Source organism: Vulpes vulpes, chromosome 5 (assembly GCF_048418805.1).
Source record: "Vulpes vulpes isolate BD-2025 chromosome 5, VulVul3, whole genome shotgun sequence".
Lineage (NCBI taxonomy): Eukaryota > Metazoa > Chordata > Mammalia > Carnivora > Canidae > Vulpes > Vulpes vulpes.
The window spans coordinates 90,229,877-90,246,420 of NC_132784.1; the positions used below are offsets into that span (position 1 = coordinate 90,229,877).

The 16,544-nt window shown below is 37.1% G+C and overlaps 1 protein-coding gene across 2 annotated transcripts in view; it reads left to right on the forward strand.

The window, feature by feature from the left end:
- TTC17 (tetratricopeptide repeat domain 17) overlaps positions 1–16,544 on the forward strand; it is a 116,471-nt gene that overhangs the window by 24,609 nt on the left and 75,318 nt on the right. For both annotated transcript variants that reach the window (XM_072759181.1, XM_072759180.1), the window contains exons 3-11: positions 1,868–2,037; positions 2,849–2,960; positions 3,213–3,344; positions 8,522–8,631; positions 9,199–9,343; positions 9,807–9,946; positions 11,345–11,505; positions 13,232–13,344; positions 15,138–15,284. In XM_072759181.1, coding sequence (XP_072615282.1) covers positions 1,868–2,037; positions 2,849–2,960; positions 3,213–3,344; positions 8,522–8,631; positions 9,199–9,343; positions 9,807–9,946; positions 11,345–11,505; positions 13,232–13,344; positions 15,138–15,284 — 1,230 coding nt within the window. The remainder of the gene's footprint in view (positions 1–1,867; positions 2,038–2,848; positions 2,961–3,212; positions 3,345–8,521; positions 8,632–9,198; positions 9,344–9,806; positions 9,947–11,344; positions 11,506–13,231; positions 13,345–15,137; positions 15,285–16,544) is intronic.

Here is a 16,544-nt window from a genome sequence, read left to right on the forward strand (position 1 = left end):
CTGAGGGAAAAAAAGAACATAGTAAAGCATACACTGGTGCTAAAAATGTTTCCCAACAGAGGATTAAATGGCACTTCTCAAGTTAGCGTTTGTCAAAGTAAGTTATACTGGCCACACCGGAGTTCAGCAGAACAGTGAGTGTACAACCCTTTGGAAGGAGTTGCAGCAAATTCATTAATAGTAAATACAGTCTACCCCAATAATTGTAACAGCTAATGCCCATCAAATTCACATAAATTAAAAAGTATGATGTTGCTGAGTTTGTGGGGATATGGATGTTACTGCAATTTGCTGGTAGAATTTTAGCAGTTATAACAACTTTGAAAGGCAGATTGATTAGTAATTGATTAATAATGCACAAGTCAGAAAATGTACATCCTATAATGACCCCTGTTTCCCACATTTTTACCCCTGCTGGATCTTTTATACGTGTGCTCAGAGACTTTTATAAGAGAACGTCACAGCATTTTTAATAGCAAAAAGATATAAAAGAAGCAACCTAAAGGTTTATAGAAGAATGGAGAAATGTGTTTTTATACATCTGCTAAAATGAAAAGTTTAGAGCTATACTGATCACTGCAGATAAATCCCAAAACCACAATGTAAAGTTAAAAAAATAAGAAGTAGAATGACATAGTGTGATACTGTTTACATAATATTTTTAAACTTGCAAAGCAATGCTAGATGTTGATTTGGGACACATGTATGGAGGTATATATATATATTGATACATATAGATATATTTTAAGAGAATAAGGGTAATACAGTAATATTTTGTAAAGTTATATACAGAAATGATACATCAAACAAATTCAGGATAGTGGTAACTTTGGGAAGGGAGGGGGGGTTTTGAAGGCAGTAAAGAAAGGTTTCAACTACTTTATTTTTCCTTTATAAAAAATCTGAAATGAGTGTGGCAAATGTTATCATATGATAGATGTGGTTAATGGAAACATAGGTTTTTAAGTAATTCCTTTATATGTTTGGGGAAAAAAATGTGAGTAGCAGGAATTCACCTGGGTACAAGGCATTAGGGGAAATTTTTCCAGTCAGCAGTATCAACATGCTGGATGTCTTGAATGACTGAATATGTGGGGACAATTGAACGTAGTTTTAATTGCTGAGCCATTCTGTGTCAGGGAAGTTAAGTAGACAGATGCAGCCTTATAGGTAGTCAGAGATCATATTATGAATTCTGTAGTAAATGTCATATTCTGTAACTTTCTGTATATGGATACCTGTTAGAGAAGCTTATTTATATTAACTAATTAATTCCCCCTATCCACAGTTTCACTTTCTGTGGTTTCAGTTACTACACTACCCCGGGTCAACTGCGGTCCAGAAGCAGATGATCCTCCTTCTGACCTATAGTCAGAAAGTCAATAATAGTCTAACACTGTGTCACGATGCCTGTATCACTCACCTCGCTTCATCTTATCTGGGCATTTTATTATCTCACAGTATCACAAGAAGGACAGGTACAGTACAATAGGATATTTTGAGAGAGAGAGACTACATTCACTTAATTTTTATTACAGTATATTGTTATAATTGTTCTATTTTATTATTAGTTACTGTTGTTAATCTCTTATGTGCTTAATTTGTAAATTAAACTTCATTACAGGTATAAATGTATAGGGGAAAAGTACAGTATATATAGGGCTTGCTACTATCCACAGTTTCGGGCATCCACTGGGAGTCTTGGAATATACTCCTACAGATAAGGGGAGACTGCTGTGTTCGCAATCCTTGTCTTCCTTCAGAGAGGATTCTCTGACTTCAACACATTAAATTCTCATTTCTCTTATGTGGTATCTAGAATGAAATATTAGAAAAATCCATTGTGTTCTTGTTGTCTTCTCAACAGAAGCAATTAGTTGCTCAAAAAATTCATATAGAAGAGAATGAGGACAGAGATACAGGACTGGAACAGAGACATAATAAAGAGGATCCAGACTGCATCAAAGCTAAGGTGCCCTTAGGGGACCTCGATCTGTATGATGGCACATACATAACTTTGGAAAGCAAAGACATCAGGTAAAGAAAATCTCTTTCCAAAAATACAATTAACATTTTCCTGAATAGACCTTTCTCAGATCAACAGGAATTTGTGTATCTAATGAGAATAAGCTTCGATGACAAATGAATTTATTGAAATTTGAAAGTTCAAAATACACTGCACATAGAATTCTTAAATATCAACTTAAAATAATACCACAGTAGATGGTTGAACAATTTATAGTAAAAGAAATAGAAATGGCCAATAAACATGTGGAAAACCTCTCAGTAAGATCAAATAAGTAAACCATTTAGATAGTTTTCACCTATCAAATTGGAAAAAATATTTAAAAATCAATAACTGGTAAAAATTTGGAGAGGCTGTCAACAGAAATGTAAATTGGTTTAAATTTCTAGGAAGAATTTTTTTTTAAGATTTTATTTATTCATGAGAGAGACAGAGAGAGAGAGACAGAGGCAGAGGGAGAAGCAGGCTCCCTGCAGGGAGCCCAATGGGGAACTCGATCCCGGGTCTCCAGGATCACACCCTGGGCTGAAGGCAGCGCTAAACCGCTGAGCCACCCGAGCTGCCCTTCTAAGAAGAATATTAAAAAGCTTTTAAAAAGTTCATAATCCTAACATTCTTTGGTCTCCCATTTTCTCTCTTGATTTATTTCCTTAAGTTAAAGTCCTAAAATATTGACTCCAGGAGTAGCTGTGTGAAGAAGGTTGAATGTTGACGACTAATGGTTGTAAAGATGAGACGCTATGATGGCATAGTTCAATTAGGGAAAAATTAGACATTTTTTCACCTTTTGTTCACTTATTGCTGTCGGCTTCTTGATTTTAGCCCTGAAGATTATATAGACACAGAATCTCCTGTCCCTCCAGACCCTGAGCAACCTGATTGTACCAAAATTCTAGAACTGCCATATAGCATACATGCTTTTCAACACCTGCGAGTAAGTAGAGAGATTTGGGATTTTTTTTTTTTTTTACATTTTTTTCTGTAATTTAATTTCTTGCTTGTTAATATTTTTCTTTTTTCTCCCCTTCCAAATAGCTTTATAATCTTATAAACAGATCCAACTTTTTAAAACTCCTTTAAAAGAAATCCTATAAGATACTGAGTTAATTGTGAGCTTTTGTCTTATGATCTCCATTTTCTGTATCTGTGCTTTGTTTTTTTCCAATTTTTTTCTTCTTCTCTTCAGGGTGTACAAGAAAGAGTTAATCTTTCTGCACCTCTACTACCTAAAGAAGATCCAATCTTCACATATTTATCTAAACGACTAGGAAGAAGTATAGATGACATAGGTCACCTCATTCACGAAGGCCTGCAGAAGGTACGTCATCAGTGATTGAAACAGCCAGAGACTCTTTGCGCGCAGGTCTTTTTTTCCTCAGAAAATAACCTGCCTAGATTGTTTTTTCTAGAGTGATTTTAAATATGATTACATTAATATAAACTGTATGGTTCAAAGCTAAGGAGAAATATTGGCCGTCTTTCCCCTTTAGGAAGGGATGCCAAAAGATTTATTAAATTGACTTGTGAAAAAACAAATTATAAGCCAACATAAGCAACAGAGCTTGTAGGGTAGGTTGTATACTTTGAATGTGAAAGAAAATTTAACGTTAGCGCCTTTGAAATACCTACCTACAAGAAAAAATGAGTGGGAAATAGCAAAAAGGGAGACTGAACATGAAAGACTCCTAACTCTGGGAAACAAACTAGGGGTGGTGGAAGGGGAGGTGGGCGGGGGGTGGGGGTGACTGGGTGACGGGCACTGAGGTGGGCACTTGACGGGATGAGCACTGGGTGTTATGCTATATGTTGGCAAATTGAACACCAATAAAAAATAAATTTATGATAATAAAAATCTGAATTAAAAAAAAAGAAATACCTATCTACAGTTTCTAGATCATCGCTATTCTTTGGATAAGAAAAGAATCACCACCAACAATAAAGTCTTATAATCTTCTTTTAAAGTACTATATACTTCTAAAAACATGAGATGCCTGGGTGGCTCAGTGGTTAAGCATCTGCCTTTGGCTCAGGTCGTGATCCCAGGGTCCTGGGATTGAGTGCCGCATTGGGCTTCTTACAGGGAGCCTGCTTCTCCCTCTGCCTGTGTCTCTGTGTCTTTCATGAATGAATACAATCTTAAAAAAAAATTTAAGAAAAATTAAAAAAATAAAAACATGTAATAGGAAATTACATAACAGGACCCAAAAAATTAAGTATATCATTCAGCATAACAGAAATTTAGAAAACAGGGTTTGTTTTTGTTTTGTTTTGTTTAACTCTGCACCTGAAGAGTACCATGAAATGCAGGCTAGTTTCTTTTTTTAAGATTTTTTAAATTTATTTATTCACTTATTCATTCACTCATTCGTTTATCTGAAAGAGAGCAAGTGAGCAAATTCATGAGAGCTGGGGAGAGGGAGAAAGAGTGAATCTCAGGCAGACATCATACCCCTTGTGAAAGCCAGATGTAGGACTCGATCCCACAACCCCGAGATCACAACCCAAGCCAAAACCAGGAGCAAAATGCTTAACTGACTGAGCCACCCAGGCGCCCACAAAGCAGTATTGTAATGGTACTACATAAAATGAAAGCTAACATTTGCATAGAGTTTATTCAAATACATTATATATACATGTATTTGATGATTTTTGTAGCTAAGTTACTGTCTTCATCTTGTTTTTCTGAAGATAATGTAACACATTTCATCCCCAGAACTTGATGAGTAAGAGGGTAAAACTGATGTAGTATTTAAAATATCTTTCAGGGGATCCCTGGGTGGCTCAGCGGTTTAGCACCTGCCTTTGGCCCAGGGCGTGATCCTGGAGTCCCGGGATCGAGTCCCACATCGGGCTCCCTGCATGGAGCCTGCTTCTCCCTCTGCCTGTGTCTCTGCCTCCCTCTCTCTCTCTCTTTCTATGTCTATCATGAATAAATAAAATCTTTTAAAAAATAAATAAATAAAATAAAATATCTTTCAGAGGATGGTTAAGTTGAAAGTAGATCATAGGGGATCCCTGGGTGGCTCAGCAGTTTGGCGCCTGCCTTTGGCCCAGGGCACGATCCTGGAGTTTTGGAATTGAGAGTCCCGCGTCAGGCATCCGGCATGGAGCCTGCTTCTCCCTCCTCCTGTGTCTCTGCTTCTCTCTCTCTCTCTCTCTCTGTCTATCATAAATAAATAAATCTTAAAAAAAAAAATCATAGTGGTAAGTTCTGTATAGAAAATTAAAATACAGGGTAATTGGGTGGCTGATTTAGATTGAACAGTTGGAGTCATCTCTAGAAAGGTAAAGTTTAAGCTAACATCTGAATGACAGGGACCAAAGTTAGAGATCAAGGAAGAGCATTCTTAAGCTAAGGCAAAGGCTCTGAAGCCTTAATGAGATCAGTAGTGTAGTCTGCTCAAGCTGTCATCATAAAATATCACAGACTAGGTGGTTTAAACAACAGAAACTTCTTTCTCATAATTCTAGAGGTTGGGAAGTCCAGGATAAGGTGCAGACTGATTGGCTCCTGGTGAGGACTTTCTCCCTGCCTTGCAGATGACCACCTTCTCACTGTGTCCTCCCATGTCCCCTTCTCTGTATGTAGTGGGAGAGAGATCTGGAGTGTCTTCCTCTTATGAGGAAACTGGCCCTATTGGATTAGGGCCCTACCTTTATGACCTCATTTAACCTTTACCACATCTTCACAGGCCCTGTCTTCACATACAGTCACACTGGGGGTAAGGCTTCCACATAAAAATGGTGGGAGGGGGGCAGGGAGAGACACAAAAGATTCGTCTGTAACAGGTGACTTAAAATTAATGCAGGTCCATAAGGTTAGAGCCTGGTGACCAGGGCCAGACTGTGTAGGCTCTGAAAGTTAGGGTGAGGACTCTGTGGGCTGAGACCTGAGTGCTGGGAAGCTAAAGCAGAGGAATGACATAATTCAATTCATATTTTTTAAAACATACCCTTAAACTTGTATAGAAAAATGACTGAAGGGACCAGAACTGAAAACAGAGCAGTTCTAAGGCTGGCAGTAGTTGGGGAAAGAGATGACATAGTTTGGACTAAGTGGTTAGCATTAGAAAGGGAGGGACTTAAACTATTTTAGGAAACGTTTAGAAGCTGATGAGTTAGATGTGGGGAATGAGGGAAAAGGGAAATCAAGGATAATTCCTGAAGTTTTGGCATGAGCAACTTGAAGGAGGAGCAGGGTTGGGAAGCAGGAAGAGAAGATAAAGTCTGTTGGGGCCACATTAAATTTGAAATAGCTAGGTGAGAGAGACTTGAACTCCAGAAGGAGCCAGAGCTGGATATATAGTAGAGGACAATGACGTAGGGACTGTTCGCAGCCATGGGACTGGATGAGATCATCCGGAGGAAAGTGAAGTGTGAGAAGAGGCCAGTCTGAGTCCTTGGTCAGGACATGGTTCGCTGTCAAGCAAAGAGGAAGAGGCCAGCAAAGAGATCCAGAAGGGTGTCCAGAAGAATGTGGTGTCCTAAGAGCCAAGGAAAAAAACTGTGTTCAAAAGAAGGTGAAGGTATTAACAGTGACATTCAAACATCTATAGATTTGTGGGGGAAATTTTATGAGAAATCTTATAGAAAAAATTCTTCCTTAAAGATATATTTTTCTTTTACTTCCAATATACTATAATATACAGAATATTCTACTTATGATGGTGTTATCACCTGTTCATATAGAATTTTTATTCAATTTTTTTGACCCAACTCATGATAGAAAGTCTGAACATAAGAGATAAAAATCAAAGCATTGTTGATTTGAAAAAAAAAAACGTTCTCAAAGGTTATCAGAACAGACTGAAAAGCAAGTCATAAGTCAGTTCTGAAAGGATGTGACATATCCCTTAACCACCTGCACATACTGTTACACCTTCATCTGCATCACTTCCAAATTGTATACATCCCTTGAAAGTAGAATACTTAGGGCTGATTAATGAGATTTACACTTCGTTTTAATCTTTAAAATAACTATTTTTAAAGAAAACAATTTGTCCTTGTGAAAAAATAATCAGACTATATAAAAAATCTATAAAAGAGAAAGTAAAAAACTCAGATAATTACTGTTTTATAATGTAGTCTTTTGTATTTTTATTTTTACACATCTCTATAGTTAAGACTTAGTTAATCTTATAATTTTTTTTAAGAGACCGAACGAGTAACACGGGGACGGTAAGGAGGTGGTGGGCAGTGAGAGGGGGAGAGAGAGATTCTTTAAGTAGGCTCCATGCTCTGCACCTGATGTGATGGGGCTGGATCTCATGTCCCTAAGATCATAACCTGAGTTAAAATCAAAAGTTGGGTGTTTAACCTACTCACTGAGCCACCCAGGCACCCCTAAGATAAATTTTTAATAATGGGATTGTAAGCATCAAAGGGTAATCATATTTTTAAGGCTTTTTACATAAATGTCAAACTGTCCCCCAGAAATGCTGTGCTCACCTAACATTTCTACAGTTAATATCTGAAGTTAATATGGTGTTTGGCATTCTTTATAATCTTTGCATATTTGTAAAAGGAAAATTTGTATTTTTTAGATTTATATTCTTTGTTAAGTTTTACATTTTTACGTGCTAGTTGACCATTGTTCTGTGTTTTTGAATTGTCTGTTCATGTTTCTGGCCCATGTTCTCTTATATTTTCTCTTGTATTTTTGTCTTTCTTTTTAAAGCTCTTTATGTATTAAAAATAGTAAACAGTGGTGTCATAAATATTTTTCTCAGTATATCTTAAACTTTATGACTTTTAAAAAACTTTATATGACTTTTTTTTGCCATGCTGAATTTGAAACTTCTCTGCATGGGCTTAAACTATTTATGTGGTCGTGGTCCAGTTCATTGTTTTGACCTCTGTGTGGTTGAAAAATAGTATATGTTATGAGATGAAAAATCAAGGCGCAGAAGGAACAAACCTATTTAACTTCACTAAATAATACACTTATTACTCTATACTAAAGACATAATTTTTAGCAGGTAAGATTTGTATTGTGAATACAGATGACAAAAGAAAATTCATCTTTTACTAAACGGATAGCTTGTCATTTGCTATTTATATATGTACCCTCATTCAGATACTTAAATAAATAGGAAATTTAGTCAATTTCAGGAATTTCATGTTAGAACAACAGCATTTCTAAATAGGTTAGGTCATAACTTCTAAAGTCCTGAAATAGGAACCAACAAGTTTGGGCCACTCGGTGGGCTTTTCAGCTTAATTTCCCCCCTTGGAACAAGAGCTTGGAGTGGAATGGTCTCTCTGTGGAGATGACACCTGAAGGTGCTTACTTGCTCAACTGATGATCAGGATGTTCTTGTGACAAGTGTAGTTTATTGGCACTTTGTCCCCTGCTTCTTCACTGCTGGAATGTCTTGTTCTTTATCTTAAATTTCAGAAGAGACAGAATAGTAAAGGTGCTCATTTTGCACATTCTAAATCAAAGAAGGTGTGTTGAGTTGTGTTTCATTGTCATTTTATTTGTTTAATCTCTAGAATTCATCCTCATGGGTACTGTATAACATGGCTTCATTTTATTGGAGAATAAAGAATGAGCCATATCAAGTAGTGGAATGTGCCATGAGAGCACTTCACTTTTCTTCCAGGTAAGATTTCTCCCTTTCTGGACTTCTGATTCTCCACATAAGAAAGTGATATGAAGAAGCATTGTGTTGTACTTAGACTCTCCTCTATCCCTGTTGAAAGAATTTAGTCCCATCACCAAAAAATGGCAGATGTCAAAGAGTTTACAGTGATAATAGCATAATATTCTTCTGATTTCCATTAAGGAAAGGATATATAATGTAGACGCCCTCTGATTCACTTGAGACTTAAATATAAGGACCTTGCCTGGAGGAATTAGCATAAATTAAATTTTTCTCAAAGCAAATAATGAGCCCATTTAGGGCTCATTTTAAAGTCATAAAATGCCTGCCAGACCTTATTTTTGTGGCAAAATTTGTAGTTATCAGATTGAATAAGCAGCATAAGTTATAAAAATGTAACGGTATGATTTTTCTTAACTTATTTTTTCCATCTGTCAGTACACTCAAACTTATTTTTCTAAGTTCAATAACTTCAAATGTAATTTTCCCTTGTCAAATAGTTACACAGAATCATGGAGCACGTGCTTTTCTCCTAACATCTAATTGGTGCCTCTCCTTCTCTTTTAGGCACAATAAAGACATTGCCCTGGTCAACTTGGCAAATGTTCTGCACAGAGCGCACTTCTCTGCAGATGCTGCTGTAGTGGTCCACGCAGCTCTGGACGACAGTGACTTCTTCACCAGCTATTACACTTTGGGAAATATATATGCAGTAAATACAACTTTTTGTTTTCATAAGCCAGACCAGTTGCTATTTTCCTTTCTTTTTAAAAAATTTTATTTTCAATTAAAAAATGCCTTTTTTCCCTTCCTCTTTTGGTCTGAACAAGGAAAAGGGAATGGAAATGAAATGATGAGGGGGAAAATACCTTAACACAATAATATAGCCTAATTGTCCTAGCCTCTTGAGAAAAAAGAAAAATAATTAAATTGATAGGAGTCTTAAATTCGTGCAGAGTACACCTCTTAAGATAACAATATTTTCTAGTTAAGCGATCTATAGTATATCTTATGTGGTGGAATTGGGCACTGATCAAAAATAATGTTCACTGTAGAATGAGATATAAATATGGTCTTGTAAGCCATTAGGGGGTTTGGACGATCCAACCACGCCGTGGCTAACGTTTTTTCTCTTATGTGTGTGTATGTGTGTGTGTTTGTTTTTGTCTCTTCAGATGCTGGGAGAGTATAACCACTCAGTGCTCTGTTATGACCATGCTTTGCAGGCCAAACCTGGGTTTGAGCAAGCTATAAAGAGGAAGCATGCTGTCCTATGTCAGCAGAAACTCGAGCAGAAATTGGAAGCTCAACATAGGTAATTGGGAGACAAAATTTCACTGAAGCCCTAGCACTGTAGAACCTTAGGTTAGACCTGTGTAGGTGATATAAGTAAGTGTCAGTTGGTTCCTTAGAATTAGGAATACCTCTTTACTATGCTAATCCTATCCCTTTTCTCCAGATCCAGGAGGGTTAGCACAATTCAGAGGTTGTGTGGAGTAATCTTTTAATAGTATGAATTCCAGAACTAGAGCATGTTTGCAGGAAACTCTGTCATTTAGGTCTTTACGCTTTGACCATGGATTACTTTAGTAAGTTGGGGTGGGTGTACTGCCTGGTACTCAGTAATTCCGTTACGTTTTAATTTCCATATAATACATTGTTGGTAAAATCACTTCTACATGCTGTAGTTGATCTTTCTCCCCTTTAGCTGCTAGGGTTGGACTAATGTTATATTAGTTAAGTAACATTGAGAAACATTTGGCCCATATTTTAATCAGATTTCTGTAAATTGCACAGTGATGAAGTTCTGTTGAACTTCATCCTTATAGTATATTTAATAAAAAAAAAATGTATTTGATTCCATAAATAGCAGGGGTAGTTAGGAAACTTCACATAACTCACAGTGAATTATTCTTCTCTTATGGAATTAGCCTCAGTGTTTTGAGGCAACTTTGATTAGTAAAGAATTAAATGGAGATTTGAAACTCACTAAACTATTGCATTTGCTTATTTTCCAATCAAGTTAAAGCATAATGTGAAAAGGAAGGAATGACCGCTTACTTGTTTATGCCTGGCTTCTGTTACACCTGATCAGAACTTGTCCTGGCTGAGCAAATTGGTTTTTACATCATCTGTACAGTTCCTAAATTTCCATATGTTACAATGTAATAGGACGAAAGGATTTTGTGACTATATATAATCAGGCAGCTGATTTACTGATAGCAGGTGGTAGAGAATATTTCTTTCTAAGCTAGCTTTCTGTGGTTTCTCCCCAAATCCACAAACCCAAGGAGCAAGGTACTTTTGGCCCTTTCTCTTAACCTTGTCTTTACGTAGAATCAAAAGAAATGATGAAAAGGTGGCTTTGAATATTAGTGGAACTAACACAGACTTTGTGAAGGGAAGTAGTTGTTGAATATGTAAAGATTTATAGTATGTTGCTATGTATCTTTTGGGTACCTGACCAGTCCAACACAGCATTTAATATCAAGATAGTCATATATAAGGGAAGAATTTTGCATCCATCTTTTTGCCTCTAAGTTTTAACAAAACAATAGATTTCTTTTGCCCCATTATTTTTAAATTTGTGTTGTATGTTAAAAGGAAAAAAATCGCAATTATTGCTAAGGACCAGAAAATGTATGCAGTAAGTTGGGTTTAAAAATTCAGTTTTAAAGCTCTATAACTTTTTCCTGGTGTTAAAAATGTTAAGATCCCTCCAGCGAACACTGAATGAGTTGAAAGAATACCAAAAACAGCATGACCACTACCTGAGACAGCAGGAGATCCTAGAAAAACATAAGCTGATTCAGGAGGAACAAATCTTAAGAAATATCATCCATGAGACACAGATGGCAAAAGAGGCACAATTAGGTAAGTATTGATTGCAAATAATTAAAGACGGGTTAGGAAGTTCACTTCTAGCATGCTCTGCTTTCATAACTTTTGTGTAGCCCTAAAGCAGTATAAAGTTATGTTTTTGATTTCCCTCGGTCTTAAAATTGAGTCATCATAGCAGGTAAACCAGCAGGCCTGGGGAGCTTGTTTGATCTCTAGCTTTTTCTTAATTCACATTTTAAAGTAAAAATTAAATCTTTTAGGGATACCTGGGTGGCGCAGCGGTTTGGCGCCTGCCTTTGGCCCAGGGCGCGATCCTGGAGACCCAGGATCGAATCCCACATCAGGCTCCCGGTGCATGGAGCCTGCTTCTCCCTCCGCCTGTGTCTCTGCCTCTCTCTCTCTCTCTGTGACTATCATAAATAAATAAAAAATTTAAAAAAAAATTTTTTTTTAATTAAATCTTTTAGATCCTAAGAGTTCTTTTTTTTTAATCTTTTTTTTTTAAATATTTTATTTATTGATTCATGAGCGAGAGAGGGAGGGAGGCAGAGAGACAGAGATACAGGCCCAGGGAGAAGCAGGCTCCATGCAGGGAGCCTGATGTGGGACTCGATCCTGGGTCTCCAAGATCACACCCTGGGCTGAAGGTGGTGCTAAACCACTGAGCCACCAGGGCTGACCAGATCCTAGAGTTCTTAACTACAGTTGTTCGGCCTACTTTGATTTAGTATATATGCCATTCTCCTGGAGATTTTGTTAAAATGCAGATTCGGATCAGTAGGTCTGAGGTAGTAGGACCTGAGATTATATAGTTCTAACAGGCTCCTGTTTAATGTCTGTTGCTGCTGGTCTGAAAACACAATGTGAGTAACATGGCCTTACACCAAGTAAACAAGCCAGACACACCCTAGAAACAAAGCAACCACACTGTCAAGCCAACACTGGCAGTAAGGCTGACTCTCTTATTTTTCTTGCTCCCTTAAAAAACAAATATTTTATTTTAGAAGTAAGATTTTAGGCTAGAATTTGTCTCAAGCAGGAATTCTTAACCTAGGTCAATAGATTAGTTTCAGGCTGATTCCAAAGTTACCTGCAAGTAATATGTATGTGCACAATTTTTTTTCTGGAAGAGGGCATTTAGCTTTTATTAAAATATTTTAGGGTCCATGACTTAGAAATAGAACCATTGTCCAAGGGCACTTGAGTTGGCAGGATATCAGTGACTTGGTTATATCCAGAATGTTTCATTTCTGATAAAACCCTAAGGGAGCCGATCTAACAGCTGACACCAAATAATAAATTAATAGAATCCTTTATGTTATATACTTCTCCCTTGATAAATATATTGATCTAGAAGGCCTCTTAAATCTTTGAGCGTTAGCTGTGAACATTTAAAGTCCATTTACAATCTACCTAACAGGCATTCTTGGCTGTTTTGAGTGTAAAGCGTATGTTCAGTTCCTGGGGTTATTTACTTCTTGCTCTGTACTACCCTACAACCAGAATATACTTACAGGAAGATATTTTGGTGATTTAGTGAACCCCCTTTGTTTTTTATAGGTGGAGAAATGGAGGCTTCTTTAAAATGATTTAATTTAGCTAACGATTAATGAATGTCGTCCCTGCTGCCACCCTTCTCCCCCTCTCCCCCTACCTCATAAAGGCTCTCTGCCAGGCTCTGAAACTAAATGACTCAGACCAAAGAAATCGTGTTGGCAGTGCTGTCCTTTCCCAACAATTCTAATTTTCCTTATTCCAGGAAATCATCAGATATGTCGTCTGGTCAACCAGCAGCATAGTTTACATTGCCAATGGGACCAACCTGTGCGCTACCATCGTGGAGATATTTTTGAAAATGTGGATTACGTTCAGGTCTTTTTCTTGGTCTCTTCTAGTTCTTATAACTTTGCATCTAAGAGTAATATTGCTTTTCCCTCCTTGATTCCTTGTATATTTGATCCCCAAAATTTGTAACTAATTTAAGGTTTTGAGTATGTTTGTGAAGTCAGATTTCGTATAGCACTCAGTTACTTCATGCATGACATTTCTAGTTCCCCCAAGAACTAGCTGCATATGTCTTTGTTTCTTTTCTCCTTTACCATAAGAGCTAGCTTGGGCTGTTACTAGTATTTAACTCAAAGCCTTCCTCTCCCTTTTAACTTATTAGAGTAACACTAGCAATTCAAAATTTAGGAAAGAGTAGCCATGTTCTTTCCTGAAGTCATCAGTCCAATTATGTTGCTTCAACTGAAAACATTAACAAAATGATCATGATCAATGGATAATTTTTATTAAGCACTACTGCTCTGAGCCAAGGGTGTTTTCTCTTTCTGTCTCTGTGTATACCCATACATATACAACGTGTACATATACATATATTTGCATGCAGTCATAAACACACACATACAATCCTAGCCCAAACAATTGGGAAGAAATAATACGTATTTATAATGATACCAGATAGTATCTAAGTGGTGCTGATATAAATAGTAAGCACAACCAGAGTTCCAAATATCATCCAAAAGGATGTTGGAAATAAAGTAAAATTTATCCCATCCTATTGAAACCTATCACGTCTTTAATCATAGATACTGGAATTTCCAGAGCTAAGTAGTTAAAATAATTACTAGGTCAGAACAGGTTTTGTAGCAGGACAAACCATGAAGAATTAGTACTCTTTATTCTGAAAAAAAAACCAGACCTCATTGAGAAAAAGAAGCAAAAATTAGGAGGACATTGAGGGGGAAAGTAGTAATAGGGACCATAAGCTTCCCATGATTTTTGTCAACTAGGAATATCCCATGTTTAGTTTTCAAACACAGTAAAAGGAGATCAGACTTCTAGCTCTGAGATTATAGCTCCCTGTCTTTTATCCAAGCATTATTTTAAGGGGAAAAAAAAGGAATAATATTTTTAAATGATACAGACTGAAACCAAGGTAACGCCTGGATATCATGATGATCTCTAGAGAGACCATGGAAGACTCCCCTGTACCAGGGTAACTTTAATATTATATATCCTCCATAAATTGCATCTCTGCTATATATTCAAAGAATCCATTCTTATCTACTCCCTCCCATCTAACAAAGTTTTAGAAATACACAGGAATTGTGGTATCCCCGAAACAGTATCCAATATTGATTTACCTTCGTTTGGAGGAAGGCTAGATTTATATTTGGAGTTGGTTGTCTAATAGTTATAGTACCTGAAACATAGCTATATTAAACTCCTGAAAGCCCTTTCTCAAATTTCCCTGCTTCTACCACAGCACATTAATTCTATAGAGTAGCGATCACTTTAGTCTAGATAGGGGAAGGGAATAATGAGTCAAACCTCTTGGATAATCACCTCATCTTTAAACCTAAAAGAGACTAAATCACGGAAAGGAAGTAAGGGGCATTAAAAAAGTAAAGAAGAGGGGGAAATCCATAGCATTTTTCTCGTACTCCAGTGGCACACTTGACTGACGGTTGCTAACTGTGTATTTTCTGAGAGAATAGGGTTGGGGCCTAGTTCTGAAAATGCAAAGATCTGATTGCTTTATTACTGACTTTCAGATTTCCTACTGGGTTTGAGTATTCACTGATGTTTTGGGTTGGGTTAACTCTTAGTCACAACTTCTTTTCTGCTTCCAATTTGATTAAACTTGTCTTTTCATTTTCTAGTTTGGTGAGGATTCATCAACCTCCAGTATGATGTCTGTGAATTTTGATGTCCAGGCAAATCAGAGTGATATCAGTGATTTGGTCAAGTCTTCTCCCGTAGCCCATTCCATTCTCTGGATCTGGGGCAGGGATTCTGATGCATATAGGGTAAGTGAATAGAGGATGATGAGGGAGTTTTCTCAGACAAGATTTCTGAAGGTAGTGGCCCTCACTTTCATTAATATGGCTCACCTTTTGGCTTAATTCAGCAGACACTTAAACTTCTATTAAACAGAAGTCATTCTGCCAGATAGTAGATTAGCAAGACACAGGATCTGCCTTGAGGTCTTCTTCCCAATCAAGTGGGGCATATAGACACTGATTTTAGTCCAGAACTTTGAGCTCTGAGTATAATTACCAACCCTAGAAAGTTTCTAAACTTGACCTAAGTATATGCTTGAACAACATGAGGGCTAGAGGAGCCAACCCCCCATGCAGTCAGAAATCTGCATATAACTTTTGATTCCCCAAAAGCATAACTACTAATAGCCTACTGTTGACTGAATCCTTAACTGAGAACATAAACGGTAGGTGAACACATATTTTTTATGTTATAGGTATTATGTACTGTGTTCTCAGAATAAAGGAAGCTAGACAAAAGAAAATGTTATTAAGAAAGTCATAAGGAGGGGATCCCTGGGTGGCTCAGCGGTTTGGCGCCTGCCTTCGGCCCAGGGCCTGATCCTGGAGACCCGGGATCGAGTCCCACATCAGGCTTCCTGCATGGAGCCTGCTTCTCCTCTGTGTCTCTGCCTCTCTCTCTGTGTCTCTCATGAAAAATAAATTAAATCTTTAAAAAAAAGAAATCATGAGGAAGAAAAAACTCATTTATAATACTACACTGTATTTATCAAAGAAATCCACGTGTGAGTGGACCTGCATAGTTCAATGCTGTACTGTTCACGGGTCAGCTATATTTCACTTTTTAATCACCATTCTTTTATTGAGCCCCCATCTGTGTGTCAGGCTGGTGCTGTGAAAATAGTACGCAAGCTTTTTGCTGGAGCTTACATTCTATCAGATGATACAGATAATAAGTTAATAAATATGTATTTCTTTTTTTTTTTAAGATTTTATTTATCGGAGAGCGAGCTCAAACAGGGTGTGGCAGAGGGAGAGAATGTTAGGCTTGATCCCAGGACCCTGCTGGAATCATGACCTGAACCAAAGGCAGATGGTTAACTGAGTTACTACCCAGGTGCCCCAATAAATATGTGTTTCTGAGCTAGCTAAGAAATAATTGTATGTCAGCCCATGGGGATACCATGTATTTTTTATTTAGTTTTAAATTTTCAGAATTTAATTGAGTTTTGTTCTAACAATTAATATAGCCACTTAGATTTAATTCTGTGTAATATAAATTCCCAA